The 16,330-nt window shown below is 46.7% G+C and overlaps 1 protein-coding gene across 2 annotated transcripts in view; it reads right to left on the bottom strand.

Moving 5' to 3' along the window:
* Positions 1-488: 488 nt before the first annotated feature.
* The window catches only part of cox10 (cytochrome c oxidase assembly factor heme A:farnesyltransferase COX10), a 29,540-nt gene continuing 13,698 nt past the window's right edge, over positions 489-16,330 (bottom strand). For both annotated transcript variants that reach the window (XM_076759846.1, XM_076759845.1), the window contains exons 5-7: positions 6,532-6,602; positions 3,162-3,394; positions 489-1,602 (exon numbers count right to left, since the gene is read on the bottom strand). In XM_076759846.1, the coding sequence (XP_076615961.1) occupies positions 1,184-1,602; positions 3,162-3,394; positions 6,532-6,602 (723 nt within the window). In that variant the 3' untranslated portion in view covers positions 489-1,183. The remainder of the gene's footprint in view (positions 1,603-3,161; positions 3,395-6,531; positions 6,603-16,330) is intronic.

Here is a 16,330-nt window from a genome sequence, read left to right as displayed (position 1 = left end):
CCCTTTCACCCTCTGATATGAAACTCTGTATCCGGTCAGACACTTTACGAGGATGTCGAGCCGTTTCAGGTCTCCCGGCCTTGGCTAAATCCCACAGCCCCCTTTTATGGAGGGAGGATGGCAGCGAGGGGAAGGGGACGCTCGTTTCTGCGAGCGCGGTGATGGAAATGTAACCAAATACCAAAACTAGGGGCAAAGGGCGGAAGGGGCGCACATGTTGACTGACAGGTGCGGAGGTGGCCTGCTAAATAGAGCTTATTGGAGGGACCGTGATTGTGCTTAAAGCGAGCACATCCACTAAGGCTATAATTGAAACTTAAATCCATATATTATGCGGACGTTGAGTCAGCAGCACCACCTAACGAGGCGTGGTGCCGGTCTGTGTGTCACTGACTGGGGTGAGGCCTCTACTTCAGGTACACTCATGCACAATTTGTAAGTTTTAAGACGAAACCCAATGAGTAAAGGATGACACAAAAGACAGGATTACAACCACGACATGTTTATTGTTACAGAATGTTTGCCCTCGTTTTTCTAACGGGGGTGATCTCTCCCCTTGGTCTTGGTGCAGGCGAACCGTGTTGAATTAAAGCATCGTGTAAATGAATAACGACCCATCAGTGCGTTTGCTGAGCAGCGGCATAAAAAGAAGCGCACTAACTGTCAAGCATCAGGGCTCCAGTGAAAGTGGACCAATAATGATCACACGTCGGGCTCAGAACACGTTTATGTTCGTCCTATTTTCATACGCTGACTGAAAAACGTAAATCTTATGATGCCATGAAGTCTCTATGTTCGTCACATATCCTCTTCATCTATTTTGCATTTGCACAATGCACTGGCAGTGATCCCTGTGTGGATCCATAGGAGCAATTTACACTGTACAAGATCATTCAACATCAGTCATGTACAACACGGAGAGGAACTGGTGGGCCCTTACATAAATAAATACAGGATATATACAGCACACACACATTGAAGTACAACCTGATGTAATAATTCAGTGTGGCTTCTGTAAATCAACTCTTTTCCTGATCTAGATCGAGCACCACATGAGCAGCATATCAAACACGTCGATAAAATAATGTCTATCATCGCGTCCCCTCTGAGCACGACAAGTGGTTTACAGTGGCACTGAGGGAGCTTCTCAGTTAAAATAAGAGTCTCACAAGTGTCGCTGCATCTATGAAACTAAAGACGCTGGAGGTAGAGCTGGATCCTCCGGATTGGTGCGAGGCTTCTTGCACGTCAGCGCCAGCAGCAGCAGCATGGGCAGGTGCCAGAGGCTGCAGAAGAACAGCTTGCGGGAGCTGCTGCGGTCCCCCTCGCGGTAGAAGCGGAAGGCCAGGTAGCTGATGTACAGGTTGATGGGGAGGGAGATGACGGGGAAGGTCCAGGTGGTGACGTCCAGCACGGGCGCCACGGCTGTCAGGCCGATCAGGCCCACGCTGTGGCGCAGGGCCACCCGCTTGCACATGCCGGGGTGGGTGACGGACATCATGCGGTAGCCGCCGCGGGAGTAATCTTCCCTCAAGTTCCAGCTGAGAGCGTTGAAGTGAGGGAACTGCCAGCTGTACAGGAAACCACCCAGCAACAAGGCACCTGGGGGGGGGGGGGGGGGGTGTGGGGGGGGAGAAAGAGGAGAGATTAAAGAAAGAGGAGGGGATTAATGAGTGAGTCTGAGGGACCAACGTGCTGCTGCTTAATTCACTCTGCATGCAAAGCGCTGGAATAAAAGTCCTATGCTGTGAATTTTTGGATAAAAGTACACACTCTCTGACAGAAGACAGTACTTTCAATATCACAAAAACACCTCACTGCAAAACTTTCTTTTATATTTGGAAAAAAACAGTATTTAGAAAAGTTAACACATACGTATTAAAACCAAAAATCTAGTCATAATAAAGCCAACAGCGCTGCAGTGACGTCCTCATGTGTTGTATGTAAGTGTTGTTTAATCCTAATGGTCACAAAATGTTGCTGATTAGCTTGACTGGTTCCTTGTTGCAGAGTTGCAGCTGTTCTCAGACACATTACGCTGTTCGGTGATATTTAGTGTTTACATGTGATACTTGAAATGAGTCGAAGCAGAACGAGAAGCGCGCAGACGGACAGGACAGACTGACGTCTTTGCCTCTCAGCGTCAGCGGCTTGCGTTTCGCGTCGTGTGTGAACGCGATGAGCGGACCCGTCGACCGTCCCGTTCACTGCGAGCACTGATGAGAGGGAGTCGACAGAAACCTCCACACAGATCAGAGAGCAACAAGCACAGCCTTTCTTTTGTTTTGAGTTCTGTAAAGGTGAAATCTGGTATGAAACGGTGCGGCGAGGCTGAGGTGTCCACGGCTTTGAGGCGACATTCAGAGGATGTACTTCCTGTATTCATCTCAGTGGCTGAGGTTTTTTTAAGACCACGTAAATTCAACAGAAGTTGAAAACGGACTAGAGCTGCTTTCCAAATATTTGCAGCGTAAATAAAAACCTGTGTGAGCACTTACAGCACGATGAAACACATTCCATACAGGTGACACGACGAGCTGAATGAGCCCCTCAGTCCGTCTCTCCACCAACATTACATTCATTTAGCACACGCTTCTGTCCAACGCGACTCACAGTGAGGACATTCAAACTCCACAGGAACAAGGAACAAAGCTGTGACGGCGCTGCAGGGATTCTGAGCCGTATGTAAATGAAGCTTTATGTAGTGTGAGACCAGGCCTGCTCAGAGCCGAGCTGACGCGCTCAGCGATGACATTTAACGAGGGCTGCAGCTAACAATTATTTTCAATTTCATACTGATCTGACATTTATTGTAGCGACTGACTTATCTCTGCTCAGTCTATAAAATGACTTGTTTTGCCAAACAGATGTTCAATCAAACAGGCAAATACATTTGAGAAGTTGAATCAGTGAATTTTTAGCATTTTTTTTGGTTGTCAGAATAGTTGCCAATTACTTTTCTGTGGATTAATTGACGAATTGTTTCAGCTGAAGATTAATCAAAGCCTCAGACTGAACTTCTGATCACGTGAACTGTGTTAAAGATAATAAGCTTCCACATCGCGTCTGTGATACAAATACCTCTGATAATAAAACCAGCTTTTTACCTCAAAGGGAAAACTGGGAGGACTGGCTGATTAGCTGCTGAAACTGAGTCTTACCTGGATCCAGACAACCTGTGGCGGCCGTCCAGCCCATGACAGGAGGTATCGCACCCACCACTGCTCCCACCCACGTGTTGGTGATGCTGAGCCTCTTGAGTGGCGTGTAGCAACAGGTGTAGAGAAAGATGTTGAGGGCGCCCAGGAAGCCCGTCAAGGGGTTTACCGCCAGCGTGAGAAGAGCGACTCCGGGAACCCCACAGGCCAGGGCGAAGGACACCGCATGGAGGGGACTGATGGAAGGAAGGGGAAGAAATTATGAGAGACAGACAAAAATAAACAAAGGTTAGTTTTAAAGATGAGTTTCAGATGTTTCTGACAAAAGGTAAGTTACAAAACACAGTCAGGCTCCAACAAAAGCCCATCATCACCACAGGAACTACAGGATGATAAAGTTTTGTGGGCTTGTGCAGACACCAGATAAGACAATGTTAGCTCCACATGTTCAACACACACACACACACACACACACACACACACACATACACACGCACGCACACACACACACGCAGACCCACGGGGGGCCACACACTGACAATCAGCAGCCGTCTCGAAACGGGAGGCTTAGAGGAAGCTCATCTGATAAGAGTTTGTCAGGAATAAAAGTAGCCCTGCAAGATGAAGAGCATGTGCACACGCCAGAGATCAAAACTCGCTGAAGAAAACCACTGCGGCTCAGGCTTTTAGCCGGATGAAGACTTCCTCCTCCTCCTCCTTCCCTCATCTTTTATTGAAAGCAGCGATGGCAAGGTCTGGTTCAAATTCACCAGTAAATGCTCCATAAATTAAAGAGAGGGTAGATTAAAATCTTGACCAAATGCAGGCCTTTTCTTCAAAAAGCAAACAGGGCTTTTATTTTGGTGGCGTGGCCGAGCAGGGAGATTGGTACATTAATGTGATTAGTGGTGTTATGTCTGTTTTATGTGGGCTGAGGTGGGGCCGTGCAGGCTGGCTATGGGCTGTCGACAGTCTGGCTGTGGGCTGGCTCTGCGGGGGTCAGGAGAGGGAGCGCGTCACATGGCCTGAGGTGCGTTTACTGTCCTCTTCTTACAGGCTGACACAGCAGCCGCACTGTGCCAGGTGAACAGCGTCAAAGCAGAGAGCCAAAGAGCACAATCAAAGCGAGGGATCCACATGCAAATCGAAAGGGATTTATCCATTAGCTTAAAGAAACAGGATGATTCGCCTTAAAACTTAGTCACCTGTTAAATATTCAAGCAGTCAGAGAGCAAAGTAAGCAAATCAGAACTTGTGCCTTAAACACAGCAGCTGCTGGGACTGGTGTAAAACTGGGAAAAGACAACAAAGACGAGGCACAGCAAACATAAGGACCATTTCCACAACCACAGATTTTTCTGTCCTGACAGCCGGAGAGGAGAGCGTATTGAACGTAAACACTGAGAACACTCTGAAATGACTAATCCTGCATGTGTTCCCGTACTGAAACAAAATCTGACACCCATCAAAAACAGTTTGCCTCGCGAGTTCATGCTGCAGTTTGTGTGGAGGAAAGCAAAGACGCCGAGGGAAATACTACATTTGGACAAGATGGGAAACTGCTGACTTTGACAGTTCTGATCCTCCTTCTAAAATACATTAACAAAATGGTCGAACAGTAAAGTCGCAGTAAAACAAACCCTGATTGCTGATGAAGACTGACGCAGCAGAAAGCTTCGGCATGTCCAATTATTAAAATAATCTGTGTGAGAACACTGTTACTGCAGTGTTATGATGCCCAAATCAGAACCATCTTCAGGCTCAAAACCCACAGTGTGTCCCCACCTAGCTGAGACTAACACTGATCTCTGCGTTGCTCCTCTGACCAAGCTCAAAGCTACTCAGCCTCACCACACGCGGAAGCCTCAAACTCTGGAAAACCACTACAAAAGGATGGGGGACAGTCATCCACATTTCAGGGAACAACAATAAAAGGTGGGAAAGATGATACGCTATTGTGGTTCTGACGTAAGGCGGCAAAGTATTTCCGATGCTGACATCAGAGGGGCAGACGGACCCCCGCAGGACGGACGGACAAAGCTGGAGACACAAAGCCTCGTCCTGAAGACAACATGGAGAAGGTGTAAAATGCGGCCTTCTGACGGCTTGTTTGACAGGACGGTCCGGCCTGCCATCTGCTCGCTGTCTCAACACAAGATTGTGAGTGTGAGAGAGTAGAAGGGAGAGACAAAGAGCGAGAGATCTAATGTTTCTACATGTCTCAGAGACAGACACACACCTCTTGTCAGGGACGGGCTAAAAGCCGGGGAGAGGAGGCTGTGTTTAGACAGAGAACGTCTTCCATCACCAGCTCAACAGCACAAGAGTCCACTTTTAAACAGCGTGTCAGTGGAGAATTCCAGAAACTGGGAAGACATAGCTGTGGGTCAAGGTCCAGTGGTGCTAACAGGCTGTTTAGCCATAAACTGGCTATTGTTGGTACAGATCAGCTGGCAACAGAAGCATTTAGCTTCCACTTCAAACTGGACCGTTTGAGGGCGTTTAATCCTCTAATCAACAGGTTGTTTGCTTTTGTTCTTCCTGACAGGGACAGATAGGGAGAATATCCTATCAGAGTGACATGCAAAGGAGGCAGCTTCCCGGCAGGAACGACGGGTGAACAGGACGTGATGTTAGAGTCGTGTTTTGGTTCATGCATCAGCGAGTATCTGTGCTCCTGAAGGGGCAGGTAGAGATGAGCACATCCAGTCACTGAGTCAGATCTGGAGGAGTGTGGCGACGCACACAGTCCGCCGAGCACCAACGGCAACTTTATCTGACAGTGGAGGCAGCAAAGGAAGGGTGGTCCGCTGACTACACCCTAACCCCACCCTAACCCTTCTTCCAAACCTGCTAATAAGCTTCCGTTGTTGTGTTTGTCGCTGCTGGCATGTTCAGCGCCGTAACAACTCTAACTGAGAGTGGAACAGAAGGGTGCAAATCAACATGGGATGTGTGCTCAGAGCTACTGTTTTATTGAAGGTGGGATCTTCATTATAATATTGCCTGCAAAAACACATGTGCTTTGACATCAGCAGCAGGTCGTGTTTCACCCCTGGAAAAATATCCCTCAGCAAGGGAACAGTAACAGCAGCAGACTGTCATTTGTCTGCCGTGAGTTGTACAAAAGGCAGCTTGGAAGGCTCAGGAGCTGTCATTTAGTGCTGCTGGGCTGCTTCCACGCTGAACTGAACTCCAGCTCACGCTGAGCCGCTGCACTCGCTCTCTCCTCCTGTGCGCTCTCCGATCACTCTTCACTGTCTTCTTTTAAAGTCATAAAAAGTGGAGATGGGTCTGCTATGCCAAATCTGTCAAGCAGAGGATCATGTGGAAGACGCTGTTAAATAAGCACAAAGACGGAAAAAGCTCTCACCTGATTTGTCCTCTGACGAGTGGACGGTTCTTTGTACGGTTCATGTTGGAGTCGAAGGGCACCTCGAAGTACTGTGGAGACAGAACAACAAGTGGTTTAATGCGGGAGACGCACATCAGTCTTTTTCCGTGCCCACACACTGCATCATGAACTACTGCAGGCAGCAGCGACGATTAGTCATTTTGAGTGTTAAAGCAGGTTTCAGGCAACACTATGCAGGTGTGTTCTCGCACACCTCCTCCGCCGTTGGTCCTGTTAATGTTTCCAGAAATGTAAATCAACTTGGTGAACGTATAATGATCACAGCACATACGACGCGGCTGCCTGCGCGAGTCTTTCTATGCAACATCTGGAGAGAAACAGTGCAGGAGGAGCCGCTTAAGGCACGGTCGCAGCAAAACTCTGAACCAAATGCTCACCCTGCACTTTGAGAGTAAATGGACTGGAGGTGGAAGGTGGAGGCTGTGGGCTATTGGGTGGGAGGTGGAGGCGGCGGTGGGGGGTGTTCTGGGATACAACTATGTGAAAAACTACTTATACTCCTGTTTTATGATCTGCTCTGGAGGAGTATGCTTCAAAGTGCTCCCAAGAGATTGGCAATGTGTGACTAAAATGCAAACACATGGGGTGCTTAAATGCAGGAACTGGCTAATCTGTGTGTGTGTGAGTGTGTGAGTGTGTGTGTGTGTGTAAGCGAGCACACAGATATGTGTATTTGCTTGCCCGCATAAGAGCCTTTGACTAATGAAGAAAACAGATAAAGCACTTAAACTACGGAATATCAAGATCCATCTCTTCTGATATATGGTGCACATAAAATATCCAATAAACAGATAATCCACTTTTCTCTTCTTAAACCCCAGTTCCCAGATTTACTGCACTCGTGACATCGGAAAGCCACCATATTATTAAAAAACTCCTGGTGGAAGGCATTGAATTTCATTTTCGTATAGGTTTTTTTTGAAGAACATCGGGGAGTGGGCTGCACCGTTAAGGTCTGACGCACAGGATATGTCACAAGCCTCGACTGGGACTTGGAGGCAACATCCAAACTCAAAGCAACGCAAAGATCAAACATGTTGGGTGGGTCAACAATGCTCCAAAATCAGTCTTTACATTATGTGTCATCCTGGTTTGCACGAGCCTCTTCAGGACTTCTGACCAGAAATGGATCAGATGGACCCAGTGCAGCAACCGTTTGGTCAAAGTACAGTTATGCTATTGTTCTGTAGATAAAAAATTAGCATGAGTAATAAGAGAAACAGAGCCTTTGATGGTCATGCCTACAAGTTTGAAAAGCAGGTAAATATATCTCCTTATTTGGCTCCAGTTACTGCTGAAATCACAGTGGCACTAAAATCCTTCAAGCACCCAAAAACATTCAAATGAACTCTGGAATAAGCTCTGAGGAAAGTCTCCTGCTTCCCTTTTCCCCGTCTTCGGTTCAGTTGTCTGCAGCACAAGCTAGCTGGACTGAACCAGGCTAATGGACAGCTGTGTACGCGGCTGTGGGACCCCGAGGCCCCGGCCGAGGTGTTAATTCTATTTCCTGGGTCAGGAAATGCGTCAGGAGGTCAGGGGCCGCACTGGAGAGTGAAATGCACTTTGTGGCCGGGCCGGAGCTGATCGCTGCTGAACCCGGCCTCGGGCAGGCCCGGGGCCAAGCTCGCTGTAACACCGCTCACATAAAAAAGGATCCACTTAGTTTCCAATAACATCATCCCACATTTAAAAAAAAGGCCCAGATACAGTGCACAACGGCGCTCTGTGCATTGCACCCCCACAGGCATATAAAGGCACCTGTAGAGTAAATATGAGGAGGAACAAAGAATAACTTTCCAGAGTGAGAGAAGTATTTCAAAACACAAGACCTACAGTGCTGCCTTTGTTTGGATGAACCTGTCGCGTGTGTATACGGATGATTTGATGGGAATGTCAGAGTCGCTCGGTCCACCCCCGCTGCGTGCGCCGTGTTGTCATTTCACAGTTTGTCCAGTTCTGCTCTCCGTCCTCCCTCTCAGCCTTTTAAGTCCGAGCGCCTCATCTGGTTCGCATCAGCGGCCCTCTCAGCCCGTGTCATTATTTCCGCCCACCACCGCCATGTGTTACACGATGGCATTAAAATAATTGGGCCATTTGTGTTTTGTGTTTTGTGCACGGGTGTTGCTACAGGTAGGTCTCAAGGTTTGGTTCAGAGTGCACCACTTTAAAATTGATAAGTCTTTACCTGCATGGAGTCCAGCTCACTTGACGCTGTCATTAACTGGTAACGTTCAGTGGTTATGGCTTTTAGCACTTCTGACCAGTGTAAACCACCGAATATCAACAAATCCATAGATGCAAATCAGACTTAAACAGAACTGGAATAAATATTATATTAGTCCGTCAACATTAACACGAATATTAATTAAGGTGAACATAATGTTTTTAATAATGTAAAGTGTTTCTGTTACTATTCAGGGGTCAACTAATATTTTAGAGCTGCAACAATTATTCAATTAATCAATTAGTCCATCGAAAGAACTAATTGCTTTCTATTATGATAATCGATGAATCGTTTCGTCATTTTTCAATAAAATTGTCAAATATTTGCTGGTTTCGGCTTCTTAAATGTAAGAATTTGCTGCTTTTCTTTGTCATTTATGAACGTGAACGTGCCCAGAAAAAAAATGATTTGGATAAAAATGAGGTCATAAATAAAATGAAATAAAATAAAAAGCAACACATTTTCTTAATTTGAGTGATGACAGTGTTAAAATCATGATCAAATGTATCACTTGTAATCACAATTGTGATTTCATAGAAAATGCCAACACAGAGTTTGATTTCATTTTGTGATCATAGTTCAACAGAGATTTCGTTTCAGCTTTCCTTTAATTTCTTCTGTAATAATTTGCATTGTGTCCTGCAGGATTTGTAAAAACATCCACAAAGAGGGGAGTGTCCGTGGGGCTTGTTGTGGCATGAACAGTCCACCGATGTTGAAATTCAGTTTTTGAAAATGTCTATGAAGTAAAGCCAAGCAGACGTGTCTTTCTTTGTTTGTTGTTCACCCGATGCAGCCCCGCTCATGTCACTCACTGACACATAATGACGAATCTAATTGAAACAGCAGGCTGCGATTTCTTTTGTGAGCTCACTCATGATTCACTCACAGACAATGCTGAGCAGTGGAGCAAAATGGGACATTTTTAAAGGCAGCGCACCTACGGCAAACAAAGCTTTCTGAAATGGATGAGAGAATGGATTGGGCTTCAGATACAACCACACAGTGGCATCGAGAAGTGCCTGAATCAATACCAACCCCACCCCAATGAATCAGCTCTGGACACACTGTACACAGAGAGGTGGCTGGGCGGCTGAACCGGAAGTTATGGAGAGTCTGCTGCTTTCAATTATGAACACAAACACACACAAAACCCCCATAACTGTAGGGACAATTATCTACCAGATGATGAGGACGGAAAACAGGCCAGACCAAAGTGAGAAGCAAAGGAGAGGGGGTGTTCAGCTGCCAGAACCTCCGAGCTATCAAAGACAGAACGTGATCCACTGCCAACCACCAGGGCTCAATTGATAACAGGCTGCAGGCAGGCATTTCCTATTCCAGTGCCGAAGAGGCGGGAGATAATCTGGCTCTGTATCATGATATAATTTATGGTGCCACTGGGCTGCGTCGTTTTGACTATGTGTGTTTAATTCCACTCAGTGGATATCATGAAGTTGGCCGCTATGACCGCTTAATTAAGGAGAATGAACAAGACTGAAAAACTGAAGAGCTTGTAATTGATCGTGCACCAGCCGCTCCTTGTGCTCCCCACGGGGAGCAACTTTACCAACCCATGCCTCCTATCTGCTTGCAAAAACAACGGGAAGTACAGCGAAGGTCGGAGAGGAGCGACGCAGTAACTACACGCTGCGCATTTACTGTGTTTAGTCGAGAGGAAAGAGTGTGCCTAAACACAGGCGCACAGCTGAGCAGCTGCACGGCTTCGGCTCACAGAAACATCAGCTGGCCTAAACAGCACGTCTCGGAAACCCAGGTGCACGAGCTAAAACCAACAAAAAGACCAAGTCGCCACTTGTCAGAATGTCACCTGTTTGCACACTGGGGCTGAATGGGAGACTCAAACATTCACAGGGGTGGGTGGCGCTCCGATGCACGCCAGCCAAGTCTACTTAAAAAAGCACGAGAGCTCTCAAAGCCCCCTTCAACACCAACTGTGAACTGTCTCTGATCAGCCACTTGACAAACAAGCAGCCAAAGATTTACATAGATTAAGCTCTCCTCAGAAGTCAATTCAATGTTTCTGGCAGACATTCACAATGTTTTGAAGTCAAATGAAAGAAAAGAAATGGGACAAAAACGACAAGGCATGCAACCCAACTAGTCACAACACAAAGGCGCTGGTATGGCAGATTAAGGTTATTTCAAGGTGCTTCTGTGGTAGAAGCGGGACTGCTGTTCTGTCACAGAAATGCTATTGATGTCTCTTGAGTGAAATGAATAGTCTTGGAGCTATGTGAGCAATGCTGCGATTTTACACTGCTTTCCAGAAGAACCTGTTAAACACTTACCAGGTACTTATTAAAAACTGTTAGCAGGAACCTGTGTGAGAGTGTTAAGAAATAGGAAAAAAGTCAAAAAGCATAGAAGACGTGACGGTGGAGGACAGATGAGAAAGCAGGAAGATGAGCTTTAAAATCAGAAACACAACTTTAAAGAGAAGCTGAACACTGAGCAAACAGTGTGCATTGTAATTAGGGTGGCTGGTGGTTTATAATTGGTACATTGGAGGAGATAATGCACATTCAGCTGTATGGGTGCAAGTAGAGAATGGATTTTAATTTGGTCGTTACGGAAAATGCATAAAAAATATCATCACAGCTCGCTGCATATTAACATGTGCAAGAACTCATGTCGCCAAACCAGCAGTGATGGATTCCCTTTATGCTAAAACCATAAAAATGACACTATACAAACAGTTTTTCATCCATAGCCTGCACATGGTTTGGTTGTAAGAAGTCGTAACTTGACACTGGATTTTGCAGTTAAGTGTTAAAAAGAGTACCGAGTACATCTCCATCACTTCATCTCCGTCACTGAGAAAATTGCAATATTTAGTTCACACTATCTGCGGTGGAGGTGAAAGATAAAAACAGGAGACATGTGTCTGTGTCTGGAATGCTGCATACGGACAGCTGGCAGATGTTTCTCGGGTTGCTCGCCCTCTGCGACGCTTTGATGTGACGAAATGATAGGGCATGGTGTGATTAGACGCGAGAGGCTCAAACTGTCTGTGCCGGTTTCCATTCACGAGAGACGAAATCAGGAAAAAGCTAAATCACACGACCTACGACGTGGACATTGTGTCACGGTTGAGTGGTCCACGTTTCCACGTCTGCACAGTGTTTCCTTCAGACCTTTAAAAGCATGTAACAAACCAAGCTGAAACTACTGTACTTCCTGGTCCTGAATACCAGATCTGCACTGTCCTGCTGCTGTACATTCGTCTCCTTTGGTTCTTCCGAGGCGCCCCTGTAGAGACTGCAGTACTCGGTCTGGCCAAAGAGTGGATCACGTCCCCCTTTCAGCTGTGAGCTGAACCCACACCTCTTCTCCCTCTCCGTGTCGAGCTGCTGGCAGCCGTTCAGCTGGCACGGCCTCCCTCTTGATTAATGGCCTGAGTGTGGGACAGTGAAGTGCTAAACTGTCCTTATGTTAATCAGCCAATTAATGCTGAGCGGAGCCACATTACCTCTGCCCTAATCAGTCTGTTTGCCTGTGAAGATATGAGCAGGATCTGGGAAAGCTTAGTGCAGGGGTTCCTCTCGCTGCCTGAGAGGAAGGAGCGGTGGAGCCAGAGGAGCTGGAAACAGAAACTGCTAAAAGTAGAGGATTATTCTTACACGCTGCCTTTCTCCCAACTCGTCTGATCAAAGGAGGCTTTGCCAGCCGCTGCTTTGCCTCCATAAGCAACATATAGAAAAGTTTTTGGTGTGCAACTCTTTGAGGGCTGTCTATTTCTGACCGCCTTAAGCCGCTCAGGCAGGCGGTCCGGGGGAATATGTGGCGTGCGTTAGGAAATGATGTCATAGCTCATCGTGCGTGCTCGTGTGTCGGATCATATCACCGCTGCCGCCACCATTATTGCTGCGTCGAGACCTGGCCACAGTGCCTCCTAGTGTGAGGGAGGACTCAGGTTACAAGCCAAACTGTCGGTGGATGGCAGCAGGGATGACAGCAGGATCAGGAAAGCCTCTCTCAGAAACAGATATTTCATTACAGGGCGTGTTTGTTTAAAGTCACCGAAGGAGCACCTACCATTTACGACTCCAGACCCCGGTTCATAAATCTGCCACATTAGTCAAACTATACGTCACGCCGTAAGAATGTTAGAGAATATAGAATTTGTGGACGTTAAGCGGCTCGAGTTTCAAATATTAATCTTCACGTGCAGAAGGCGGTTTGGGTATAATGTGCCACTGAACTCGACCATGGCTGACACATTCATTTTCACTCCACTGTAAACATATCTGCTGAGCAAACAAGACAAATTCCTTGGCTGGAGCGCCGGCCAGCCATATCTCCAGTCTGAGCCCGATAAGTTAACATTCTCACTAACGAGGGCATTTCACTCCAGTTCCTGATTACCATTAACCGTGCGCACACTCGACTGCTCTCTATTCAGTCTCACACAGTGTGGGAAAACACATCAGGGAAAGCTGAATACGTAGAACGGGGCTCTGTGTGTGCGTGTGTGGTTGCTTGTTTAAAAAGAAATAAACAGTCCTTTCCGCCTTCGCTGGGCATTTGCAAATAGCTGTGAGAGTGTGACTGACATGACGTGCAGTTTGAAAGGCTCTCAGCAGTTTGGGTGCGTGCGTGTGTTCGAGAGAATGCGAGTGTTTAGATTTTTCGTGCACAGCTGCGTCTGACCACAACGAGACTGGAACGGGTGTGAATGTGTGTGTGTGTGTGTGTGTGTGCGTCGGCTTTAATAACACGGCTCTGATAGGGCTGCTGCTGAAGATTTTGAGGAGAGGCACTCCTTGGAAATTAGAACTGATAAGGTGCAGACGAATGTGAAGGCCCTCACTGTTCTCTCAAACACGACAGCAGCCGTCAGCACCTGTGGCAGATTTGCATTTGCGGCAGTGACCCGTGGCAAAACCCACCCCTTCATCTAGACAGGCTCATTCAACGAGCCTTTCAAATCAAAATGATGACGAGGACACATAGTGAGGCCTGGTTCTCTGTGTGCAGCCAGTGTTTTCTCCACTCATCCACTGCATTACCCTCTAACGATATTAAATCTAAATTCTGGATGAAGGTCAAGCGCCATGACAGACACTGTGAGGAGCAAATCAGACAGCTGTGACAGCTTCGTTGACAATCGCTGGCTTGAGCAGGAAGTTTGTGTTGTGACAGTTACAACTTGAAGAGAGACGACAGGTCTTTTGGTAAAGAGTTCCAAAAAAACCATCAACAACAAACTCATCTTTCCTATTCTCCTGCCATACTGCAGGTAAACTAGAATAAACCTGATTATCCCCCGTCCGTTTGTTGTTTTTATGTCTTATCTCAAGCACTGTGGCATGCTGGGACATGGGTCACGGGTCTCATGCCGCCTGCTTTAAGGTTCTTTCTGAAAACATCCTGCAGATCCAACAAACTGAACACACAGTGACACAGGCTTTACATTGTTCAATCAGCTTCTTTGTTCTCCTTCCCTTTCTGCTCGCCTGCATGTTCTGTAAACTTCTGACAACACATGCGACACAGTTTGGGAAATACTTTATAGTATTCTCGGTATAATATACCATGCGTGCGAAGACATATTTTTTGTGCAGACTTGCAGGTTTCGTCTCTTTCGTCTCTGCAGTGAAGTAAAACTGCTAATAAACTGAATCGCATCCTGCAGAGCTTCACAACCACCTCCTTCTTGATCCAAATAGGAAAAGACAAAGAGAGCACATGGTTAATATCAACGGTCTGCTCTGAACTAGCTCAAAGAAGTAGGCGGGAACGCTCTTTAACCAGCACACTGGGCTGGTGTTAAATAAAAAAAATACCATCCAACTGTTACATCCCTGACTATAAAGTAGAGAGACTTGTGGTTTTCAGCCTATAAACTCAGTTTAAGACAACCCCTAGTGTGCTAACCATCTTCTTTTTAGTTTGAGTGACAGGAAACAGAATAAGGAAAAGATTGAACTGTGTTTATATGGGGGTGGAACATCTGCAGATACACCCAACACAAGGGAACAGGCGGTAAACAGTGGCGAAAAGCAGCGAGAGTAAATAATTTATCCATGAGTTTCAATCTTGTTTGCAGGAGCAAATGGGATGAGACTGTGTGAACAGGGTAACAAAGTTCCTGTCAGAGTCTGTCCTCCTCCACTGCCAGAGCCTTGCCCCCCCGAGACCCATCCTTCTTTCTGCCCTATTCTCCGGATCCCCTCGCCTCTCTCGCTATCCCCTCAAGTGGAAAGGCAACCAGTTAGCTTCTCGATGGGTTCTAGAAGTGAGCTGTCAACAATCTGTCCTGTGAACGTAACAGAGATTCTCCCTGTCAGGACGCTACGTGACACAGCTTCCAGTGCGTCCGGAGGAGGAGGTGCTGGCTTCAGCTCCTGGGGGTGAGCGATGATGGCCACAAACCCGACAAAGACACGATTTCAGCTGAGCTTATTGACAGACGGCTGGTGCAGGATAGCCAAGTCTTCCAAGTAAATATCCGAAAATGTCCATTTACAGGCTTATTTAGAAAAAAAAAAAAAATTACAAGGCTAGGGGATAATGTCTGTTTTATATGCCTCCTTAAAGATGAAGTTAAAAGACACATTTCCTTGTCTGCTTCCCAGCACACTGTATAAAGGATATAACTAAGCCTTAAACAAAGAGCAATTTTAAAGCAGCAAAGTGCCATTAAAATTGTGGGCTGGTGAGATTGGAGCCACTCTACCCCCGAGTCTCCTTACGAGCCATTACTACAAGACAGACATACAGATAAAAGGCCTACAGAGCAAAAGTACAGGACACCCCCCACCCCCCCACCAGCACCACCACCCGGCACCACTACCAGTGCACAGACAGCGGAAATGCCAAATCCCCAGGATCTGGAGATCTGAGACAAAGACATTAAGAGTAAAACACACACGCATGGATGGCACACACCCCGATGTCCATCACCTTCAAACTGATTACAGCAGTGTGGGTGTAATGAGTGGGACACACAGCAGCACTTCATTCTTTCCTACTTGAATGAGTGACGTATGTGGACATTAATGGCGTTCGGAGCGAAACGCGTGTCGCGCTTCAAGGCCTTTTTTTGTGTGTGTGTTCACGGCTGCTGTGTTGGAGGCATGTGGGCAGGCACATAATGCCATGGAGGATGAGCGCAGCATGAGTCTGTGCTGAACTGGACCTGAATGAATATACAAGGACTCCTTCATCACGGAGAGGGAAAATAAAATGCAATTTACCTTTTGGGACAAATCTGAGAATGTATAAAACAACCCAGCCTTAATGACAGAGGCCAGAGCAGAGGTAACAGTTACACAGCCACGCTTTCAGCAGATGCATTGCTTTTGTTTGTGGGCTGACAATGCAGCAATGTTTCTAAAAGCCGGCTTACAGGTGAGCCTCGGTAATGAGCCAAAACAGCTATTAAGACGTAAAAGCATAGGAGGGTAAAGTAATGTTATGCTGCAGATGTAAACAAAAAGAAAAAAAAGTGTGGTTTTACAATCCCTTTGTAATCCCCAGGTGGGGTTTAGCTACAAAGCAGAAAGC

This window comes from Chaetodon auriga, chromosome 20, assembly GCF_051107435.1.
Source record: "Chaetodon auriga isolate fChaAug3 chromosome 20, fChaAug3.hap1, whole genome shotgun sequence".
Taxonomy (NCBI): Eukaryota; Metazoa; Chordata; class Actinopteri; order Chaetodontiformes; family Chaetodontidae; genus Chaetodon; species Chaetodon auriga.
The sequence above is the reverse complement of the archived record's forward strand: the minus strand, read 5'-3'. Positions and strand labels throughout refer to the sequence as shown.